Here is a 20,682-nt window from a genome sequence, read left to right as displayed (position 1 = left end):
ATGCTGCTCTCTTCCCTGGAAGGCGCCTTGGATCAGACATCCTTTATTCCAGCCAAGGTAATTTCATTGAGATGTGGGGCTGGGGTTGTCTTTGTCTTCCTGTCTTTAAAGAGGACCTGACACAATGGGGTCCTGAGCCTGCTTCTGCAGAGATAACACAATGTTTGTGCTCCACTACAGCTAGAAGATAACTTCCAGGGAAACAACAGGGCTTTATCATGCAGGTATGTCACTTTATGCTCTATAATCACATTCATTGGCAATAAGAAAAAGGAGAGAAAGCTTCTCCTCAGTGAACAGCTTTAGGAAGTAGATAGATGGTTTATTAAGCTCTTTAAATTTTGGCATTGTGTTTATCTGGCTTAGATGACCTTTGTGGTATCTCAAACTTCTTAGTGTTGAAGCTGTAACAAGACTTCTCAGATTTGGAGAAAAGTGCCTATAAGGGGAAAGTAATTTCAATTTAGTTTCTTACAGATAGCAATCTGTCTGATCTATTTCTATATGAATCAGACAAATGATCTTTCTGTCACTCTGGTTCTTCATGAACCTGGCTGATGTATTAGGCTGACATTCTTATCTGAAAAGGGAATAAATGCTACAAGGTAGCATTAATGGTGTCCTGAGTTTTGTCAATCTTCTCCTTGGTGAAGCTGTCCCTGTTCCAAACTGGTATGAAATGTAATGTTTTGAGGATACTACTATAGTAGCTCCAGTACTCAACATGAAAACATTTACATGTGGAAAGCTGAATTATCCCTTAAAACATGGATGACAAATAGGAAGCATGATCTGCTCATTTATTTTCACAGGCCTCATGCAAGAGGTTAGAGTTCAGCTGCTGCAGGACCATGAGATTCTCCTGAGCTGGAGAGAGCTCATTCTTGTTTTCATGAGCCCTGATCCTGCTGTCAACCCACGAGCCTCTTGTGAGTGGTTGCCTCACTAGTAGTAGCCAACTCTCCAAAGGCAAGTTGGAGGGTGGGCACACCCAGATGCCACATGGAGTCGAGTGCAAAATTGTGTTTTAATTCCAAGGCAAACATTCACTATGGTAGCTGGCTGGATTGTGAACTGACAGTGTAAAGCTGGCAGGTATTGTCTGGCATGTATAGCCTTTACACTCCAAAGTTTAAAACATGAGGATGAATAGCAAACTTGAAGCTTCGATAGTGAAAATTTTCCCCGTGGCTGAGTGGCAGTTTAGTTTTTCCTGGGTTTGGTCGGTTGGCTGGGGGTTTTGTATTTGTACTTCGATGGTAACCGATCCGGGTAATTGTTGTTCCGCTGGTGCTGTTAGAGCACCATATCCTGTCTCTTCCTGGGATGGCTCCCCCAGGGCTCCAACAGGAAAAAAGCTCGGTCTTAAGCCTTACTGGTTTCTTTTTTGTCTCCACATGCATTTGATTTTGGGAAAAAACTGTAGTGAGTGGAGACAACTGGGTCTCCTATTGCTGCTAAACACTTGATGCTTTGAAACAGGGTACAGACACCTCAAACAGAGCTGTCCTCTGCCACACACAGACCACCTTTCCCTCCTCTTGCTCTGCTCGGCTGGGACTTTGTGTCATTTCACCTGTGAGAAATGCAAGGCTAGGCCCTCCTCAGCCATGCTGAGCCTAGATTAGCTCCTGGAGGAGACTGGAAGGTAGCATGACAGGCTCCACAGGTGATGTCCAAGTTCTTGCTGAAAATGTTCACTTCTGCCATGAGAAAGTCAGTCATGGGACTTTGCTCACTCTTCAGGAGATCTTCTGGAGAATGGGGAGGACAGGAACCAGAGCTCAAAGTTCTCCTCTCTGACAGCTGTTTAACACAAACTAAGCTGGGGCTTGTGTAGGCAGCCTGTGGTGTTTTCCTTTCTCTCACTTTTGAAGCAAGCTTGTGTTTCTTTCAGGAAATGCTTTGGGGAAAGCTTTTACTTGGGTATTTGTTCCACAGACACAGGGCTTTAAGATTGTGCTCCTCTTCCAAACTGATTTGGTTTAACCCAGCAGACATTAAACACCACACAGGTGTTCCCTTACTTCCTCCCCAGTGGGATAGGAGAGACAATTGTAAAAAAAGTAAAGCTTGTAGATTCAGATGAGGACAGTTTAACAGGGCAGAAAATGAAGGGGAAATAATGGTAAGAGATTATATAAATTAAGTGATGAACAATACAGTTGCTCCTCCTCTGCTGACCGTTGCCCAAGGAGTGCCAGAGCAGAGGGCTGGAAACCAGCAGCCAACTCTTCCCAGTTTTATCATTCACTATATGATAAGGAACAAGGAACATCCCTTGAACCACTTGGGATCACTTGTCCTGTCTTTGTCTCCTTCCAAATTAATTGCGCACCCCCAGCTTTCCTGGCTGGCAGGAAGAACCTAAGAAGTCGTTGACTTAGCATAAGAATTGCTCAGCAAGAACTAAATTATCAGGGTGTATCAATATCTTCATAATCCTAAATCAAAAAATGCAACACTAAACCAGCTCCAAGGGAGGAAAATTAACTCTGAAAGTTGAAAGCAGGACACAAACTCACAATCATTGCTCAATATTTTAGTTAATCTAATGTTTGCAGAGGGGTGCACTATGGCCTTGAAGCCCTAGGTCCTGGTAAGGCTCTTTGCTGTTGAGATGTGGCAGTGGGAGGAAGATGTAAACAAACAGGCAACTTCAGAAGAGCAGATTTGCTTTGCCTCCTACTTGGAGAGCCAGTCCTGGGTCTGAGAATGTTAGTAATATTAGTAATTAGAATTTTACACACTTTAGCATATACATATCAGTAGCATGCTTCTACTTTTTTATTCCCTCTCTATTTGGGATGTCAGGAAGCTGGGAAGGCAAAAATGAATGTTCACCTCAGACAGCATTTCATTTTGCTTTGTTTTGGACATGGAACTGTACTCTGCATATTCCAGATTTTTGTTGCATTTAAAAGAAATAAAACAGGGAAAAAAGAACAAAACAAAAAACCAAAACAAACAACCCCCCCCAAAAAAACCCCAAAAACAACAACAACAACAACAACAACAAAAACAAACAAAAAAAACCCCAAAAAAACCCCAGAGCTGGACATGGGTGAGTAGACTTGACCACAGGGCATAATTTCCTCTAAGCAACGGTGGAGCGGTGCCCACACAGAAGCCTGGGAGATATTTGTAAGCTGACCGCTGCATGAATGTAAAGCAAACACCAAAACTCTTAGAAGCAGAGAATTGAGGTATTTCCCTGCAATACCTTTGCACCTCGAAAGTCTGCAGGATTCAGGAATGGATTTGCATCCGTGCATTCAGATAGGACAAATACCACTTGCACAGCATCACGTAAAGCTGCAGGGAAGGATTCTTGTCTTGGGCTCACTAGGACAAGCTCTTGGCTTTGGAAGAGTCTGGGAAGCAATACAAGATGGAAGCAATGAAAGAAGGACACATATTTGTCTAATTTCAAGGCAGGGACAAATTCCTGGGGCAATTCAGGTGTGCCAAACTTGTACCTCGTATCCACAGGCTCCCTGAAAATTGTGTCCATCCCTGGATCTCTCGGAGGGTCTGGGCGCTGTAGGGCTCTCCCCAGTAGGCTGAGGCACAGATTTCCTGGCAGAAGGGTGAACCACTGTGGCCTCGAGCAGATGTGGGGGTAAAGCTCTGTCAGCGAACAGAACGGGAGGAAAACCCGATGGATTGTCCCCGCCTTGCTGCTGGAATAGATGGCCTCATGCCTTTGCCCAGCGTGTGCCGCTGACCCAGCGTGTCCGGGGACAGAACCCTCGGCCCGAGAGAGGAGCTGGGAACTGAGACTCTGTGGGGCTCGCAGTTTATTTCTTTAAGAAGTGTCTCGGTGTTTTTAGTGGAGCGCTACTCATAACCCTGGGAATGCTCCCTGACGAACACACCCGAGCGCGCTCCCAAGCAGCCGAGCCCCTTGAGGGCGGGGCTGCTTCCCTCATGCCGTGCCAGGGTAGGAAGGCGGCACCGCATCCCACATTTAGCAGGGACACCCCGCCTGTCGCCATTCCAAGGCGAACCTGCCGCCCTCAGCCGAGCCGAGCTCCCTGCCGCCGCCGCCCGGCTATGTTTGGAAGGAGCCTGCCTCTCCCCTCCTCCTGAAGGGCGGCGCAGCGTGCCCTTAGCCAAGATGGCGGCGGAGCCTCAGCGGGGGTGGGGCGGGCGTGCCGCCGCCGCCGCCATCTTGGCCGCGGGCAGCGCGCACCGCTGAGCTGGCCTTGCCGGGCGCGCGGGGCGTGCTGGGAGGGAGCGGCGCGAGCGGCGCGGGCAGGTGGGAGCGGCGGGGCTCCGAGGGAAGGGAATGGGAACGGGAACGGGAATGAGGGGTCTGTGTCCCCTGAGGGGAGCGGTGGGTGACGGCCCCTGTGAGGGGGCCAGTGGTGTCCCTGCGGCAGGGTCTGGAGGGAGCGGTCAGCGGTGTCCCCTGAGGGGAGTTGGGCATGGTCCGCGGTGCTTTCATGGGGTCAGCCGTGTCCCACAGAGCAGCAGGTGCTCGCTTTGGCCGGGCTGGGGATCCGCAGTGTCCCCCTGGGCTGGGGTCAGGCGTGCCCCTGTGGAGGGCCAGCAGTGCTTTGCCCTGTGGCCGTGCCGGGGATCGGTGCTCGGAGGGGCGGAGGTGGTACCTGCGGTGTCCCCTGCAGCCGTGCTGAGCGATTACACCTGTCCTCCCGCTGTCCTGACCCCAAAGTAGGGCCACAGCCCGTGCCAGACCCAGCATGGCAATCAGGGAAGTGATGCTGGGCTACAGCTGGGGAAACATGGAATAAATCAAATGTTTATATTGCTGTTCTGATGTGCGGGATCTTTTACAGGAAGACTCAGCTCTGATTTTCACCTTGACAGATCTATTTGTAGTGGGGATGTGTTGTGAACCCTTCTTTTGTCCATCCACTCAGGGGGGTGGAAACATGGGGCAGTTCTCCTTAAGCTTGATTTACATCCTTAATAGCAAGGAAGAGGAAAACGTCAGTGAGTTTGGAGTTCTGTAGGAAAACGTTATACCAAAACTTCTCCTCCTCTGAGGGGAGGTGTTGCTTCTGATTTCTCATGTGAGTAGCCCTCCTGAATATCCCATCTGCAGTGAGGATCAGGAGTAAGGTAATCCTGGAGCATTTGCAGCTGTAGGTGAGCCTCTGAATTTCCTTGTCTGAAGTAGGTTGTGGAGCTGCTGCTTTTGGCTCAGTGAGTTGCTGCTAGTGCTGTGTGGTGTTTGTGGTCTGGATTTGACAAGTAAGTTTTTTGATAAGCTTGTTCTTGCCTTTCTCAGAAAAATCAAAAGCAGTGATGGCCTGGAAACTCTTGTTTGTGTCTTATTTTGAAGAGTTTAGTAAGACAACACAGAGAATGTGTTGGGAATATTCCTCCTTGATTTTTTTTTTTTTGAAGCCTTCTGGACTCTCAGTTCTTTCCTTATTGGCAGTGGAACAATGATGCTAGGCAGTGTGGGTGTCCAAAAGATCGTTTTTGGTATTTTGTCATGTACTCTCTTGTCTTTGTAAGCAGGTCAGGCTGGCAGCTTGGTGGCATTTGTGATTGTTTTGGTCTCAGACTTGGCCTCCTTTTCTCCCTGCAGTGTTTCAGCTGAAGGCTCCAGGATGGGTTGCAAATCTGGCCTATTTTCCTTTACTGACCCAGTCAGGCAGGATTGCCTTGAGGCCAGCATGAACCTCATTGGATTTTGACGTGTTAAATGTGTATCATAAGAAAAAAAACAACCTCTTATGCTCTGACTTTGAGTGTCAGCTTTCCTTGTTTCTTTGTTGGACTTGGTGGTGTTTTAATTGGCTGTAATGTTGATGAGAGCACTGGACAGAAGAGATTAATGGAGTCACGTGGTTTCCTTGATAATGGGATTAATTCATTGTACTGTGCTAGCTTTGTCCTGGCAGTGTCTTGTGCCCCCACCTGTAGTTGATCTGCTGAGCTCCTTTGCAGGCCTGTTGTCCACACAAGTGGCTGCTGCCCCAACCTTCTGTGCCTTCTTCTGTCCTTCAGGAGCTTCAGTGGGGCCATGGCGACGTACCTGGAGTTCATCCAGCAGAACGAGGAGCGTGACGGCGTGCGCTTCAGCTGGAACATGTGGCCCTCCAGCAGGCTGGAGGCCACAAGGATGGTTGTGCCCCTGGCCTGTCTCCTGACCCCGCTGAAGGAGCGTCTGGACCTGCCTCCTGTGCAGTATGAACCTGTGCTTTGCAGCAGGCCAACCTGCAAAGCTGTGCTCAACCCACTCTGGTAGGAATTGCTTAGCTGGGGATGTTGGAAGGGGCTGGACATTATCTAATTTTCATTTGAACTTCACTACTTTCTTATTCCCCTTTTTCTCTGCCCAGTGCCTGGCAGCCTCTTTCATTTAGATGCAGTGAGCTTGTTAAAATCCATACATCAACACGCCTGTTACTAGAGTTGGCAAGAGCAGAGGACACAGGAGGATCTTTGGAGAGGCTGTTAAGGCAGAGGGTCCTCTCAGCATCCCAGAGAATTTTCCTCATAGAAGACAAAGAGCAAACTCATGGTAGACAAAGATGCCCATTGTACTGATACTGTGCTCTGGACTTGATGCTTACTTGTTTTCCTGCTTCCTACGCACCCTGCTGCTTGTAGGTCAGTTTCCAGTATGAGCATAATGAAATAATTTTAGAGGAATATCTCGGTCCCAAATTATGAGATGATCATGCATATTGGGAGCATGGTGTTGGGCTGAGAAAAAGCAGGCAATACCAATAAGAGGAATTGAAATGAGATCAAAGCCATGGAATGAGAACGTGGCGAGGCATCCTGCACTAGCAGGATGTTGTACTGGGCTGAGGAGAGTAAACTCTGTGGGACAGGGAACAGCCTGTTTGTTCTGTGTTTGCACAAGATCTGGGTGGATGGCTCCTGCTGCTCTGAGACTGGAACACTTGTGTGCTACAGCTGCACAAACAATAAGACAATGAGATTAGCCTAAGTGTAGTGAAATAATTAGTAGACCCAAGTCTGTGTCTGCCAAGGGCTGAACTTCAGAGAGCTCAGTGGTCCCTCATGCTGACAAGCCTGCAAACGGCAGGGCTGGATTAGCTAATGAACTTCCTGGTAATAGAACCAGAGTCTGAATCCCTAAAACACTTGCTGTTCAAGCTGGAGTGTCTGTTTCTTCCTCAGTGCTGTGAACCAGCATGGATTAATGAATTAATTGTGAAGCATTCCTGTAAAATTGTTCCTGAAGTCACACCAATGCCTCATCTTTCCCTTGCAGCCAAGTTGACTATCGGGCCAAGCTTTGGGCTTGTAACTTCTGTTTTCAGAGAAACCAGGTAAGTTGGAAAAAGAACTTTGACCTTTTCAGTGAACACTTTATTGATGGCCTTCCCTGGACATTAAATGTAAATTCTGCTTCTCTAGATCCTTTCCCTTGGCCTTCTTCTCTTGCTGAACCCAGGCCAGAGTACAGTCTGGTTTACCTGACGTCTTGTCAGTGATTTTGCTGGCATGCAGAGCATAGAAAAGAGATTAAAATGCTATTTTGTTCTATGTGTCCCAGTGTGTTTTTTGCATCTGATATTTACTATTCCTGCAGAATATGGAATTCATTAGGTTTGAGTAGACTTTTGCCATCAGAAACTACGGCTAAAAGAATTTCAACTAGTACATTATTGCTGCTGTAGCCTTACCTTTTATTTACAGTGGATTGAGCAGCTGTCCATCCTGGCCCCTTGTTGGCTGTTCTTAGGAAAAGCACTGTGGGTTTTTTATAATGAATTAATCAGGTTGGTGCAGTGTCAGTAAATAAAAAGTTGAATAACTACATCATCAGCAGGGCAGGCTCTGTGCTGCATTAGAGAGCCCTATATTTTTGTTCTGCAGCTTCCTTGTCCTAATTTTTTGTTCTCTTTTTCAGTTTCCCCCAGCTTATGCTGGCATTTCTGAAGTCAATCAACCAGCAGAGCTTATGCCTCAGTTTTCAACAATTGAATACATAGTGCAGGTAAATGAGCCACAGACGAGGTTGAAGCTCCCAGAATTGTCTTGTTTGTGACAAATGATATATGTGTAAAATTTTCTTAGGATAATGCAAATAAATACCATGTCTGCAAGGTGCTTAAGAAGGGCTAATTTTATTCCTTGGCTGGAGGCTTTAGAAAATGTAATTTCTTCCCACATCAGCGAGGTCCGCAGACGCCGTTGATCTTCCTGTATGTTGTGGACACGTGCTTGGAAGAGGAGGATTTGCAGGCCCTGAAGGAGTCCCTGCAGATGTCCCTGAGCCTGCTGCCTCCTGATGCCCTGGTGGGGCTCATCACTTTTGGCCGGATGGTCCAGGTTCACGAGCTGAGCTGTGAAGGGATTTCCAAGAGCTACGTGTTCCGGGGCACCAAGGACCTGACAGCCAAGCAGATACAGGTGTGCTCTGCCATCCCTGGCTGCTCTGCCATCCCTCAGGCCAGGGGCTTGTACCTCTCAGCTCTGTTGGGCTCTCAAGCTCAGGGCTCTCTGGGAGAAAGAAGGGCTTAGTGCCCTCAACTGTGAGCCTTTTGCCCTCTCACTATCTGTCCTGTCTTTTTGCTTTTGTATAAGTACAACTCTAGCCATTTACTTTGAGTTGTAAATGTCTTGGAAGCTTGTTCAGGATTGAGTTTGTGTATCTCACATAATGGACCCATGATCCATTCCTAATGGCAGTGCAAAGATGGATAATTTTACAGATTTAAGTATATTTAATGCTACAGTATTGCATGCTTTAGAGTATATTAAGTAATAATGTAAGTAATATATTTAGTGTTTGAATAGTACATCTCTGCCTCCTCTTTACTGTTCTTAGGATATGCTTGGTCTTTCAAGGCCAGCTGTCCCCATGCAACAGGGAAGACCTCTTCAAACTCCAGAGCAGCCTGTTATTTCCAGCAGGTAAGCTTTACCAGCACAGGAGACAGCAGGGCACATGTTTTATGCCCCTTTATATCTGTAGGTCATGCCTCTAACCCTGGGTTTCCTGGGAGGGGAAAGAAGATTTAAATCGTATTGTCTTGTCACAATTACTTACCTCCATTAAAAACAGTTTTCTCTTTCTCAGCTTCTCTTTTTCAGTGATAGCTCTCATGCCTTTCAGCAAACTCACCTTTGAACTTCTTTCTTTTTCTTTATGTGACTTTGCCTTCTTGTCAGTTTCTGATGTCTTGCTATGATTAAATTTTTTATTTTGCACAGGCTTGTTATCTTGGAAAATTTGCATGTAAGAAGACAACCTGCTGCATGTCTCTTTTCTTCTGATTATTGTCTCAGTACAATTTATGTGTGGCAGGAACAAGAGGCAGTTTTTTTCTTCTCCAAACTTAGAAGCAGGAAAACACTGCATTTGAATTTTTGCAGGTTCCTGCAGCCCGTGCATAAGATTGACATGAATTTAACAGATCTGCTTGGAGAGCTGCAGAGGGACCCATGGCCAGTGACCCAGGGGAAGAGACCCTTGCGTTCTACTGGAGTGGCTCTTTCAATTGCAGTTGGCTTATTGGAGGTATTTCTAATGCTGTTGGTTGAGATGAGCAGGCCAAAGTAAGCACATAGCCATGCTCCCTGAGATGGGTGCAGGTGTCAGTGCAGCTGGGTTGTAGCGGGGTGCAGAAGTGTAATTTGTCTGTACTGACATTTGAGCTGTGCTAGCACCAGCTGATGTAGAGTGGGCTGGAAGGTTCTATCTAAATGGTAAAATTTTCAGGTGTTTAAAAGTCTCTGATTCTTGTGTATGTTGGCATACAAGAGGTGATACTATGCACTGGATTTTTCTAAGTATCATCTAAGATATAAGTAAAGGGAACAGAAACTGCTGGCTTCCTGTTTTGAGGACATGATTTGAGTTTAAACTTGATCTGAGTGCTGTGACTGTCAGGAAATGCATCACTATTTATCGAGGTGGCCTCTAGCAGGGACAGGTCTCCACTGCCATTGCAGAAGCATGTGCAGACCCCTCTCTAAAGAAAACATTGTTGCTACTTAATTAGTTTCCCTTTTTTTTCCCTCCTCCCTCTCTCTGATATATGTCTTTGTTTTTATTTCAGGGCACATTTCCAAACACAGGGGCCAGAATAATGCTGTTCACAGGTGGGCCACCAACACAAGGGCCAGGCATGGTGGTAGGAGATGAACTGAAAACACCCATCCGTTCCTGGCATGACATAGAGAAGGACAATGCAAGGTTCATGAAGAAGGCTACCAAAGTGGGTACTAGGCCTTGATGGGTGTGTTTAAAAGCTGAAACTGAATGTTGTGTCAGAACACTACATGGGTTCCATGGTTGTCCTTGAAATAATCTGAGTCTTTGTGTACACTAAATTATGAGGATGGTTAAGGGAAGAGTAGAAAAGCTTCCTCCTAGTTACTTCTCCATCACAGTCTTGTGCCTTGTCAGAGAAGAAAGTATTTCAGTGTTGTTTCTTAGCTGATGGCGGGTGGAGAGCTTGTTCATCCACATCATTGTATTTCCTTCTGGAGAGGAAGAAATCTCCTAAGAACTGCTTATTTCCAGAAAGCCCCCTTTATCTTCTTGACATACAAAACAACCATTAAAACAGTAAAAATGTCAGATATTAAATGCGCCTGTCAGCTTAGAGAAAGCAGGATGACACCTGCTCTTTAACTATCACCTGGGTATCTTTGCGTTCCCACCAAGTTATCACAGACTAGATGATGCCTTATCATTTATGCACTGTTTGTATTTGAGACAATAAACTCTGGCTCATCTGAATGCATCCCTCATACTAGAAGGAAGCAGTGTGCTGCAGCCAACATCTCTTCAGTTACCACAGCACTGGTGTTTGCCCCATCTGTACCTCGTGTTGAGGTGGGGAGCAGCAGAAATTGCACACTGCAGTCTCCTAACCCCCGATATGTGTTCCCAGCACTACGAGACTCTGGCCAACCGCTCTGCGGCCAACGGGCACTGCATCGACATCTACGCCTGTGCCCTGGACCAGACAGGGCTGCTGGAGATGAAGTGCTGTACAAACCTCACTGGGTATGTTCACAGCAGGGCAGCACACAGTTGGCACCCACTTTTTGGGTTTTTTTTGGATAGGGAGGATAGTTCAGGAAGCAATTAGATGTGCTGTCAGGGCAGAAGGGTTTTTATTGTTCTGTTCTAAACTGTGGTTTGAATTTGCCAGAAATTTTATATGGCAAGCCTCACCTGATGCCAGTCCATATTTCTGGAGTCTCATGTGAATTAGCACTGCTGTTAGAAAACTCAGTGGTGGGTAGAAGCTTTCCTTGTGTGGGCCAGATAGTCTCTGCTTCACTGCTCGCTTATGCTTTCTCCAGGGATTCTTGACTTCCCTGGACCCAGTTTTAAGTGACATGTCTGACGGGATAAATGTCTGTGTTCCATACTGCTGGAAATGGTCTCTGTGAGGGAGGCTGTGTGCTAACCCGGCCTTTTGGGGACTTGCCATGTCTTACTGCAAGTGCAAGGTGTTTAAAATAACCCCTTAGTGCTCAGCAGGGAGAAGAGAGAGTGTTTGACCCTGTGGATATGTTACTGAGCTGCATCTGGTCAGGCCTGGGTTTGCCAGGGCACTTAGAGGAGGCCCAGCACCTTCTCTGTGCTGCCGTGGTGCAGCCACCCTGGTTCCAGCCTTGCTCAGGGAAGCAGGCTGAGCAGAGCTTTCCAGGGTTGAAACACAAACATTTTGAAGGCAGCTGATGCAATGGCAAGAAGCAGAATTGAGAAAAGAAACTGACAAAGGTGGAGCACTAACCTGTGTGGCTTTGTAGGAGGCACCCATGAATCTGCACTCCGTGGTGTGAATCCTGCCTATGAAAAAGCATGCTCTGAAGCAGTAACTGCATGTGTTTGCATGTGTCAGAGGTTCAGGGCTGTATCCTTTGTACTTCTAGTTCTCAAGTGCTTCAGTTGCCTTGTTTTTTTCTTTCACAGAGGACACATGGTGATGGGAGACTCCTTCAACACTTCTCTCTTCAAGCAGACTTTCCAGAGGGTATTTAGTAAAGGCTACAATGGGGAATTTCGGATGGCTTTTGGTGCAAATCTGGATGTGAAGGTGAGAGATGAATTTGATTGCAGTGATGGGGAAATAAAAGTACTGTTGATTAAAAAGTCAGTTTAAGTCTCTGGGATGTTTGGGGTGTAGAAATGTCTACATGTTTGAGGCCAGCTGTAGCGCTTCTTTGGGAGAAGCTGAGCTGAACTCCACTGAACTGGAAGGGGTTTTATTTGGAATCTTAGTAATTTTGTTGTTGTTGTTTGGGTTTTTTGTTTTGTTTGGTTGGTTTGTTTTTGTTTTATTTTAAAGCAATCTTTCCTCACTCAACAAGGAACATTTCATAGTATTTCATCCCTATAAACATGTCTTCATTGTTTAAATGTAGCTCTGTAGATTCTCTTACTTTCACTAATTCTCTTACCTTCACTTGTTGCAGTGCATGGTCTGGGAAAGCACCATCTCATTAAAGTTGAGCTATTAATTTGGACTATGTGTATTCTATTTGACTGACTTAATAAAAAAACAACCTTTTTTTTTTACCTTTTTCAAGACCTCCAGGGAGCTGAAAATTGCAGGAGCCATTGGACCATGCATATCCCTGAATGCTAAAGGGCCATGTGTCTCTGAAAACGTAAGTTTCTGACGTGGAAAAATCTTTAATAAAGAAGTAAATGCTGAGTTTCTGTCTAGACCTACAGTTGAACCAAAATGTCAGAGTTTTCCAGGAAACATCCTTAGGAAATTACAGCCTTTCCTAGACTAAGTTCTTGCTTCCTAAGGCTTTCTTTTAACTGTATGGCCTTCAGTAACTTCATTCACACTCAAAAGATAAGGTGTCTAGAAGGCCTGCCATTACTTGTACCTCTGATCAGAATTTAACATAAGCTTGCCTTTCCTGCGGCTAGAGGAAAATTGCTGCTTTCTTTTTGATTCTGTGCAGGAACTTGGAATTGGAGGGACATCTCAATGGAAAATCTGTAGTCTGGATCACAGTACAACTCTGGCCATTTACTTTGAAGTGGTAAATCAGGTCAGCCCTGACTTCTCTTTTTTTTTTATTTTTTTTACTCAGCAAACTACTTGTTACAGGTCTAGAAAATGCCATGGCACCCCCTGTGTTGCAGGTGGATGCTTGCAAAGCAGCCAAGTGTTCTGTGATGAGGAAATAATTTCATAAATTTTTTGCATGTGTCTTTCTTTTATGTGCTGTGGGGGCTTGTTACAGCTGGGAAGAGTTATGGAAAAGGCACTATGTTTTGAAGACTGACCTTGTTTCATTTGCAGCACAATGCACCCATCCCTCAGGGAGGCAGAGGAGCAGTGCAGTTTGTCACCCAGTATCAACACTCCAGCACCCAGAAGCGCATTCGTGTCACCACCATAGCAAGAAAGTGAGTACCCCGTGCCAGTGTTTTGGCAGAGCGGCAGCAGCTTCAGCTCCAGCCTGTGCTGGGATTCCTGGCTTTTTGCTGCATGCATTGGCACACACAGATGCACGTGGCACTAACCCTGTGCTCACCCTGCAGCTGGGCAGATGCACAGACTCAGCTCCAGCACATCGAGGCTGCGTTTGACCAGGAGGCAGCTGCTGTGCTGATGGCGCGGCTGGGAGTGTACCGGGCTGAGTCTGAGGAGGGACCTGATGTTCTGCGCTGGCTGGACAGGCAGCTCATCAGGCTGGTAAGACCAACATGTTGAGCCTGGGGCCATTCTTGATTTCAGTGAAAATGGAAGAGACAATAGCAGTCTTTTTTCAGATTGCCTTGCTTTGTGCTTGGATGATGGTTACATAGCTGTAGCGTGGAATAACTCGGAACCCAGTGTGAGCAGCAAATTTAGGATGGGATAGGTGAACATCCCATTATGCTGAAAGGGATTGAATAATGGATAGTGAGACACAAAATAATGCAGGTGGGATGGTCACTGATTCAACCCTCCTGCTTAAAGTAGGACCACTCTGAAGTTAGAGCAGCTTTCTCCAAGTTTTGTTCAGTTGTGTTTTGAAGCTCTCCAAAGGTGAGATTTCTTATGCTTCTCTTGACAGCCTGTTCCAATGTCTGGTCACAGTCACTGTTGTTTTCTTTTTTTTTTTTTTCTTCCTTGCCTCTATGTCTCAGTCAGAATTTCCATTTCCCCAGTTACCAGTCAGGTAGACAGCAAGTTGACCCCCTGATTTCACTCTTTACCAGGATAAACAAGCCCAGCTTCTAGATTCTATAGCTTCATTTTCTTCATAAGATGGTCCAACCCCTAACTCAGTGGCCTCTGCTAGACCAGTATATTCATGTTTGTCTTGCACTGGAGAGCCCAAAGCTGGACACAGCATTCAGGATTGTCATCTGAATTAATTCTGCAACCTCCTGCTGTCTCTTGCTTTAAATTTCACAAGCCCAAATTGTCTAAACAGTGCTGGTCTTGTCCACATGGGGGGTTGGTACTAACACAGTATGGTGCATCAAACTCTAAAAAACCAGGGCCAGTCAAATAGAGATTGGAGCACAAGCACAAATAGGGGCAAACTGTTTGACTGTGGGATCATTTAGAGTTTAATTTCTAAAACCAGTGATACTTATTTTCAGTGAAACGGTGAAATACTGATCTGCTGTTCTGCAAGAAGTGTTCTGTAGTGTACAGAACAGTTTAGGTGTAATAGCCCTGAATTAATGGGAAAAAATGGGTAGTGCTGTAGAGGCACCATTTCTTTCATTCTTGGATAATTTCAAATCTAGACTTTATGAATATATATATATATATATATAAATAGGTTTAATCTCTATTCTCATTGCAGTAAGAGAGAAACCACTGACTTAAAGAAAAATAGCCTGTAAATCCTATATTACTTGATCTTGTCAGGTTCATGCCTTGATTGTTTAAAAATTAGCAGAACACCCTGTAGAAAAAGAGTTGTAAATTCTATTAAAAAAAAGGAAAAAAATAGAAAAAAGAGAGATAACCAAAGTACCCATTTTGCTTCCAACAGTGTCAGAAATTTGGACAATACAACAAAGATGATCCCAACTCTTTTAGGCTGTCAGAATCATTTTCTTTATATCCTCAGGTAAGAATGTCACTTACCATAGCCATGAGAAAAGTGTGCAGGGGGGAGTGGGAATGATGATAAAACATCTTGCACTATTTATCAGATTCAGGAGGGGAGGAACAGGTGCTTTTTTAATTTAATGGACTGGTCCTGTAGTTCAGCACTGCAAGAAACTGATAAGGGAAGAAGTCTGAGGAGTTATTAAGGGGCAGACTTCTTCCCAAAGAATTTGCTGTTCAGAAATACTGGAATTGGGTCCAGATGTTTTGGCAACTTTAGCTAACATTTCTTGTCTCACTCCTCTTTCTGGTGCAGTTCATCTTCCACCTGCGGCGCTCCCCATTCCTGCAGGTGTTCAATAACAGTCCAGATGAATCTTCCTATTACCGGCACCACTTTGCCAGGCAGGATCTGACCCAGTCCCTCATTATGATCCAGCCCATCCTTTATACTTATTCTTTCCATGGGCCTCCTGAGGTGAGTCTGTGTTTTCCAGGAAGAGGTCAATCGACCCAAAATAATGAGTATTCAGTTGAAGTAACAATATTTCAGCCAAAAGGCCCCTGTAGATTAAAAAAAAAAAAGGACAAGATACTTTTATTCAAGATAATATCAAATTAACACTTGGATGGACATAGAAATTGCTCTGTGTTATCCTGAGTTCTGAGGGTTTTAGGGGTGCCTAACTTTGTTCTTTATTTTCCCCAGCCAGTGCTCTTGGACAGCAGCAGTATTCTTCCTGACAGAATCCTACTGATGGATACTTTCTTCCAGATAGTCATCTACCTTGGTGAGGTATGGTGAAACACCTTATCTTTCTCTGTTTGTACTCCTTCCCTCCTGCCACGCATGCAGACAGCTTTGCTGCTACTATGCAATGTTAAAAAACTAATTTCTTGCAAAGCCTACACAGCATAATGACCATGTCATATACATGCTGCCTGTTGGAATATAATTCCCACCACTGTCAGAGTAAAACTAATACTGGAATAACTAAAGATATGTTCCGCACTGAGTAGCAGCTGTGGTGTTAGCTTGGCCATGAAGGTGGTCCCTTACTATGCCTGGAAAAGGCCAGAGAAACTGGAAGCGAAGCAGGGCAGAATTACAAGATGATACATATTTTAACAGAGTTGCAAGTATTTCCAGAGAAGTGATAGACTGTTGGTTGCAGGGTTTTCATACTTAAGTACTGAGTCTCTTCAATAAATCAGGTAGTTTTCCAGTTTTTGGTTTTAAGTACTGGATGGTTTTGGAAGCTGCTGCTGTATTCTTTCCATTGTGACTGAGGGAAGTGCTTAGATACTGGCCCTTTCTAAAAATCTTCGGGAGTTACTTCTGTTGCAGAGCAAGACACTCAACAACTGGGTAAATTTCAGACAAGGGAAGAGCTGAGTGTCTAACCTGTGTATAGAGGAGTTGTGTATGTATAAAGGAATTGCAGACATATGGTACATGCAATGGATGCCTTGAAAATACTGTAGGCCAAGTCAGATTCAAAAAATCAGTGATTTATAAATGTTTCATTTCTGTGTTGACACAGGCTGAAGCATATTGAAGATTTTCAACAAACTGCTCTGGCACTGCACAAATTGCTGCCAGCTTTTGTGTTAAATTCAGGGCTTAAATTGTGCTTAAATTCAGGGACAGAAAGGAATGTTGTAGCCAGAGTAGTGAAAGTGTGTGTTTGCCCCCCAAGAAGAAGCACATGTAGCATTCTGCTGTGCAGGGTAAAACGAGGAGGCTTGTAGCCATTGCTACTCCATTTTCATTTCCTCCCTGTCCCATCAATAGACTATTGCACAGTGGCAGAAAGCTGGATACCAAGACATGCCAGAATATGAAAACTTTAAGCACCTCCTGCAAGCCCCACTGGATGATGCCCAGGAAATCTTGCAGACCAGATTCCCAATGCCACGTTACATCCACACTGAGCACGGGGGCAGTCAGGTAAGGAAGTTTCTGGAGGAACTCTTTCTGTTGTTGCCTAGAGCAGATGGCTCATTCTGCTTTTCTGAAAAGATGGTTCTGGTAGTCAAACACGGTTTAACTCTTCAAAGTACAGACCTTGCATATTTTCATATCAGCTTTTACTACAACTCTGTCTTTTAATATGCTGATCACTTGCTGGATATGCTTATGAAATGTGAGGGTGGAAAATAATGGAAAAGCCAACTTAAATATGTTTTTATTCCCAGTAAAAAGGTGGGAAATTAATGATTTGGCTACGTGTCTGTAGTTAGCTTGCTAGGACAATAATGCTGAATGACTGACTGTCTGTATATTCATTCTCAAACACTGAATGAGGATGTAAAATTGTTCTTATTTTCGCTCTTCCTGGAATTGCAGTGTGCTGTACTTGTTTGTAGCAGTGAAGAGGCAGGAAGTGATGCTCCAAACCAAAGATTTGGTGTTGATTTTTGATGTGACTCTGTTACACTAGTTTTCCACTGAGCCCTTTTTGGAAGAGCAGATGTGGCATGGGTAGAAGAACAGTGCTGGTATTTCCTGTGCCATGGAATCCTGTCCCATGGAATCACAGCTGCCCTGCCAGGCAAGCACAGTAGCAGAGCACTCAGTGCCTCTGGGAGACAGCTGTATGTGGAGCAGGGATTTCTGGACTTGAAACCTGCTTAAGTTAAATTAGGACCTTGCAAAAGCAGAGGAACATTGCTGGTCATACATCCAAGATGAGATGAAGCCTGATGGAGCAGACAGGTCTCTCATTTTACTGAACTCCTCCTCTTTTGTCTTTATAGGCCCGGTTCCTCCTGTCTAAAGTGAATCCTTCTCAGACCCACAATAACCTCTATGCCTGGGGCCAGGTAAGCAATGGAAGAGCTGCTCATGTTTGGGAATGCTGTAAAATACACATGGACATGTGTGTGCAGTGGCCATCCTGTCTCACCAAGTGGCCACAAACAGCATTACATTTGTCTTTGATTCCCTGTTGTGGTTGTTGATAAGATGGGCAGCACTGGATGATCAAAATGGAGTTTTCAAGCCTGGTTGTCATGCATTTTCAGTATTCTGGAAAACGCAACTAGCATGTGGATACATACAGATTTAATTTAGCTGAGAATGCTAGGTTTTTATATCCTCCTTGCTTGCCTTGTTTGTGTAGAGCTTTGGATACTTTGGGCAGCAAAATTCCTAGTGCTTTAGGAAGAAACTTCCCTGCAGCAGTTCAGATTGTAGGAGAGGATAATGTCAGTGCTGTTGCCAGAGAGTAGCATCTGTCTTTTGCAGGAGAAAAAGCAAAATTTTAGCAGGCATTTAGTTGAGAGTGCTGACATTTGATGTGCTTTCTGTTCGTCCCCTGTGTTAGCAACAGTATTTTAGGCTCTTTACTCCTTTGTTTTGTCTGCAGGAATCAGGAGCTCCAATCCTGACAGATGATGTGAGTCTACAGGTATTCATGGACCACCTTAAAAAGCTGGCAGTTTCAAGTGCATCGTGACTGGACAGCAGGAGCAGACGATTTACATGGATCGTGTTGATGACAGAAGTGGACCAATTGATTTACATTTCCTTTTCTCTCTTTTAAACTAGGGATTTTAACTGTTACACGAAATAAACATTCAGGGAGAGTATTTTTTACTTTTCCCTTCTAATTTATTTGTATTGCTGTTTGTCTATACTCTGTTCACTCTGCGTTTTCCACACCTCCTAATTAGAGTTGAAAGGCGTTTTAGCCAACAGAGATTTTCACAGCCTTTAGCTTAACTTTTAATGCTCTTAAGAGGTGTCACAGCAAGCAGGGGGCTGTATTAATGAAAAATGAAACGGGGTCGGAGCGCTGCTCCCGCTGTTGGTGCCACGGGCGGCTCGTGCCTCCCTCTGCGCCGCCCCCGCGCATGCGCCGCCCCCGCGCATGCCCGGTGGGGGCGGCCCTCGGTGCGCGCGGCGGCGATGAAGCTGGGGCGCGCCGCCGTGTGGAACGCCAGGGCCGCGCTGGTCTACTCGCTGGGCGCCTGGACCACGCTGGGCGCCCTCATCTACTACGGCCGCGTGGAGAAAGGCGGCACCGGCACCGGTACCGGCAGCGGGGCTGCGGTCACCTCCGGGGCTGGGGAGGTTTCGCTGAGGGCGGAGCTCGCTCGGGCGCGGGGCTGCGTGAGGGGAGCTAGGCCCGGGCGGCTCCTGCGCTCCCCCCGGCCCCGCTCCCTCCGCTGCCCGGCCGGCGGCGGTAGCGCTGGCGCTGCCCGCCCGCCCCGCGCACTTGGGGCTGTGCGGTTGCCGGAGCGCAGGCTCCGCTCGGGCCGGCTGAGTGACCTGGGTGTCCGCCCGGCCCGTCCGCGGCACTCCTTCCTGAAGGAGATAAATCCCGTATTGATGGGAGAAGCTCCTGCTTTGTCTCAAATCATAGGAAAGGGCGCTAGGCTCTTCCCTACCTGTTGCTTTTATTTGCGCTGTGGGAATGGCTCAAAGCTGTGCTGCGGGAGGGTTAGGCTGGACATTAGGAAGCATTTCTTTACTGAGAGGGTGGTCAGACCGTGGAATTAATACGTGTTTCCACTGGGCTGCTTGGGCTAGCTTTAACGCAGATACCTGTTGTTGGGAAACCTCTTGTTACTGCTACTGTAGTACTGATAATTGCCCAGTACCAGTGGAGGTATCTGATCTACCCTAGTAAATAATTTTTTCTGGCTGCAGTTAACAGATCTTCGCTATCTGCTCCTCAGAATGGAAGGAAAAGCAGAAAAAATACTGAATGCCCATGTGGCTGCCATGATAAAGGGGTAAAACATTTTTATTGCTGTGCTCTTTTTTGTCTTCCCCTTCTGCCTTACCATCCTTTCTATTCCTTAGAGAACGAAAATGATCCTGAGGCAAAGCAAGGGCCCCGGAAGGAAGTATACACTAAGGAATATCCTTTTGGATTGACAGTGACAACAGAAATAACATACAAAGAGGTTCAGCCTCCTCTTACTCGGCTGTTCAGGCGTGTGGTATCATTCTTTGTTCCTAATGACGACCCTCCTTCTGAAAAGTGAGCTGTTCAGAAGCTCAGAATGTTGTGCTGGACCTCTGAGAACATCATCCCAGTGCCTGGCACCAGACCACTGCTGGAAAACTGTCCCCTGCATTGCTGAAACAGCAGCTCTGCCCCGCTGGTGTGAAGTTGCTTTCCCAGCTGGTGTGCAGGATATACCCAGGTGATCCAGGCTGTACCCTGGATGGCTCCTCAGCTGGGCAGCTCTGAAATGGATACTTTGGGAAGGATGAGTAAATGGGAAGGAATGTGGTTTAATGTTTTAGTTACCAAAATTTTTAATGGTCCTTCAAATAAAAACTTATGAGAGATGAGTTACAACTGTGGAAATGTTTCTGTAAGCTACAAACTTACTGAATGTTCTGCTCCAGGCTCTTGTTTCTTTAGGGGTTTTCCTGGTCCTTTCCCATGCTATGTCCCCCTTGTAGGGTATTGTCCCTCAGCTCTGGAACCGGAACTAATGTTTATTCTGTAGGGTTTTCCCTAGTCCTCATGACGTCACCTTCCCTGTTTCTCTTGGGGCTTTCCCTACAGTTCTTTTAGGACACATCTTGCCCTGCCCCACACAGGTCTCTAAGTTTTCCCATCTTGCTGTATGGAAAGCTGTCTCTGTCTCCTCTGCTCACACACCTTAGCTTCCAGATCGTTCCAATTTCTGAAAGGAGCCCTGCAGGGAGAGGGAC

General features: G+C 45.9%; 2 protein-coding genes across 4 annotated transcripts; both read left to right on the top strand.

Moving 5' to 3' along the window:
• The first annotated feature begins 4,190 nt into the window (after window positions 1-4,190).
• On the top strand, window positions 4,191-18,596 carry SEC23B (SEC23 homolog B, COPII component). 3 transcript variants are annotated; one of them, XM_021540233.3, is made up of 20 exons: window positions 4,191-4,261; window positions 5,986-6,222; window positions 7,226-7,283; window positions 7,868-7,954; window positions 8,134-8,370; window positions 8,789-8,874; window positions 9,337-9,481; window positions 10,023-10,181; window positions 10,863-10,978; window positions 11,897-12,020; window positions 12,514-12,594; window positions 12,904-12,993; window positions 13,248-13,354; window positions 13,490-13,643; window positions 14,944-15,021; window positions 15,319-15,480; window positions 15,712-15,798; window positions 16,798-16,953; window positions 17,763-17,828; window positions 18,374-18,596. In XM_021540233.3, exons 2-20 carry the CDS (start codon window positions 6,002-6,004, stop codon window positions 18,461-18,463), a joined length of 2,304 nt encoding a protein of 767 aa, XP_021395908.1. In that variant the 5' UTR covers window positions 4,191-4,261; window positions 5,986-6,001; the 3' UTR covers window positions 18,464-18,596. The 3 variants fall into 3 exon arrangements, with proteins under 3 accessions (XP_021395908.1, XP_021395910.1, XP_077638069.1); XM_077781943.1 differs by lacking the exons at window positions 4,191-4,261; window positions 5,986-6,222 and adding an exon at window positions 6,236-6,591; XM_021540235.3 differs by lacking the exons at window positions 17,763-17,828; window positions 18,374-18,596 and having other exon boundaries at window positions 15,716-15,798; window positions 16,798-16,910.
• Window positions 18,597-18,875: 279 nt separating this feature from the next.
• Window positions 18,876-20,313, top strand: SMIM26 (small integral membrane protein 26). Its single transcript, XM_031504522.2, has 2 exons — window positions 18,876-19,039; window positions 19,816-20,313. The coding sequence occupies exons 1-2, from the start codon at window positions 18,916-18,918 to the stop codon at window positions 19,998-20,000; spliced, it is 309 nt and encodes a 102-aa protein (XP_031360382.2). The 5' UTR covers window positions 18,876-18,915; the 3' UTR covers window positions 20,001-20,313.
• Window positions 20,314-20,682: the final 369 nt, after the last annotated feature.

The sequence above is a fragment of the Lonchura striata genome, chromosome 3 (genome assembly GCF_046129695.1).
Source record: "Lonchura striata isolate bLonStr1 chromosome 3, bLonStr1.mat, whole genome shotgun sequence".
Lineage (NCBI taxonomy): Eukaryota > Metazoa > Chordata > Aves > Passeriformes > Estrildidae > Lonchura > Lonchura striata.
This window is presented reverse-complemented; position numbering and strand designations above follow the sequence as displayed.

Coding starts and splice junctions, on each gene's coding strand:
- SEC23B (XM_021540233.3), top strand. CDS start 6,002: ATGGCGACGTACCTGGAGTTCATCCAGCAGAACGAGGAGCGTGACGGC. Junction 10,979..11,896: donor TGCTGTACAAACCTCACTGG/GTATGTTCACAG, acceptor TTTCTTTCACAG/AGGACACATGGTGATGGGAG. Junction 17,829..18,373: donor ACCTCTATGCCTGGGGCCAG/GTAAGCAATGGA, acceptor TTTTGTCTGCAG/GAATCAGGAGCTCCAATCCT.
- SMIM26 (XM_031504522.2), top strand. CDS start 18,916: ATGAAGCTGGGGCGCGCCGCCGTGTGGAACGCCAGGGCCGCGCTGGTC. Junction 19,040..19,815: donor GAAAGGCGGCACCGGCACCG/GTACCGGCAGCG, acceptor TCTATTCCTTAG/AGAACGAAAATGATCCTGAG.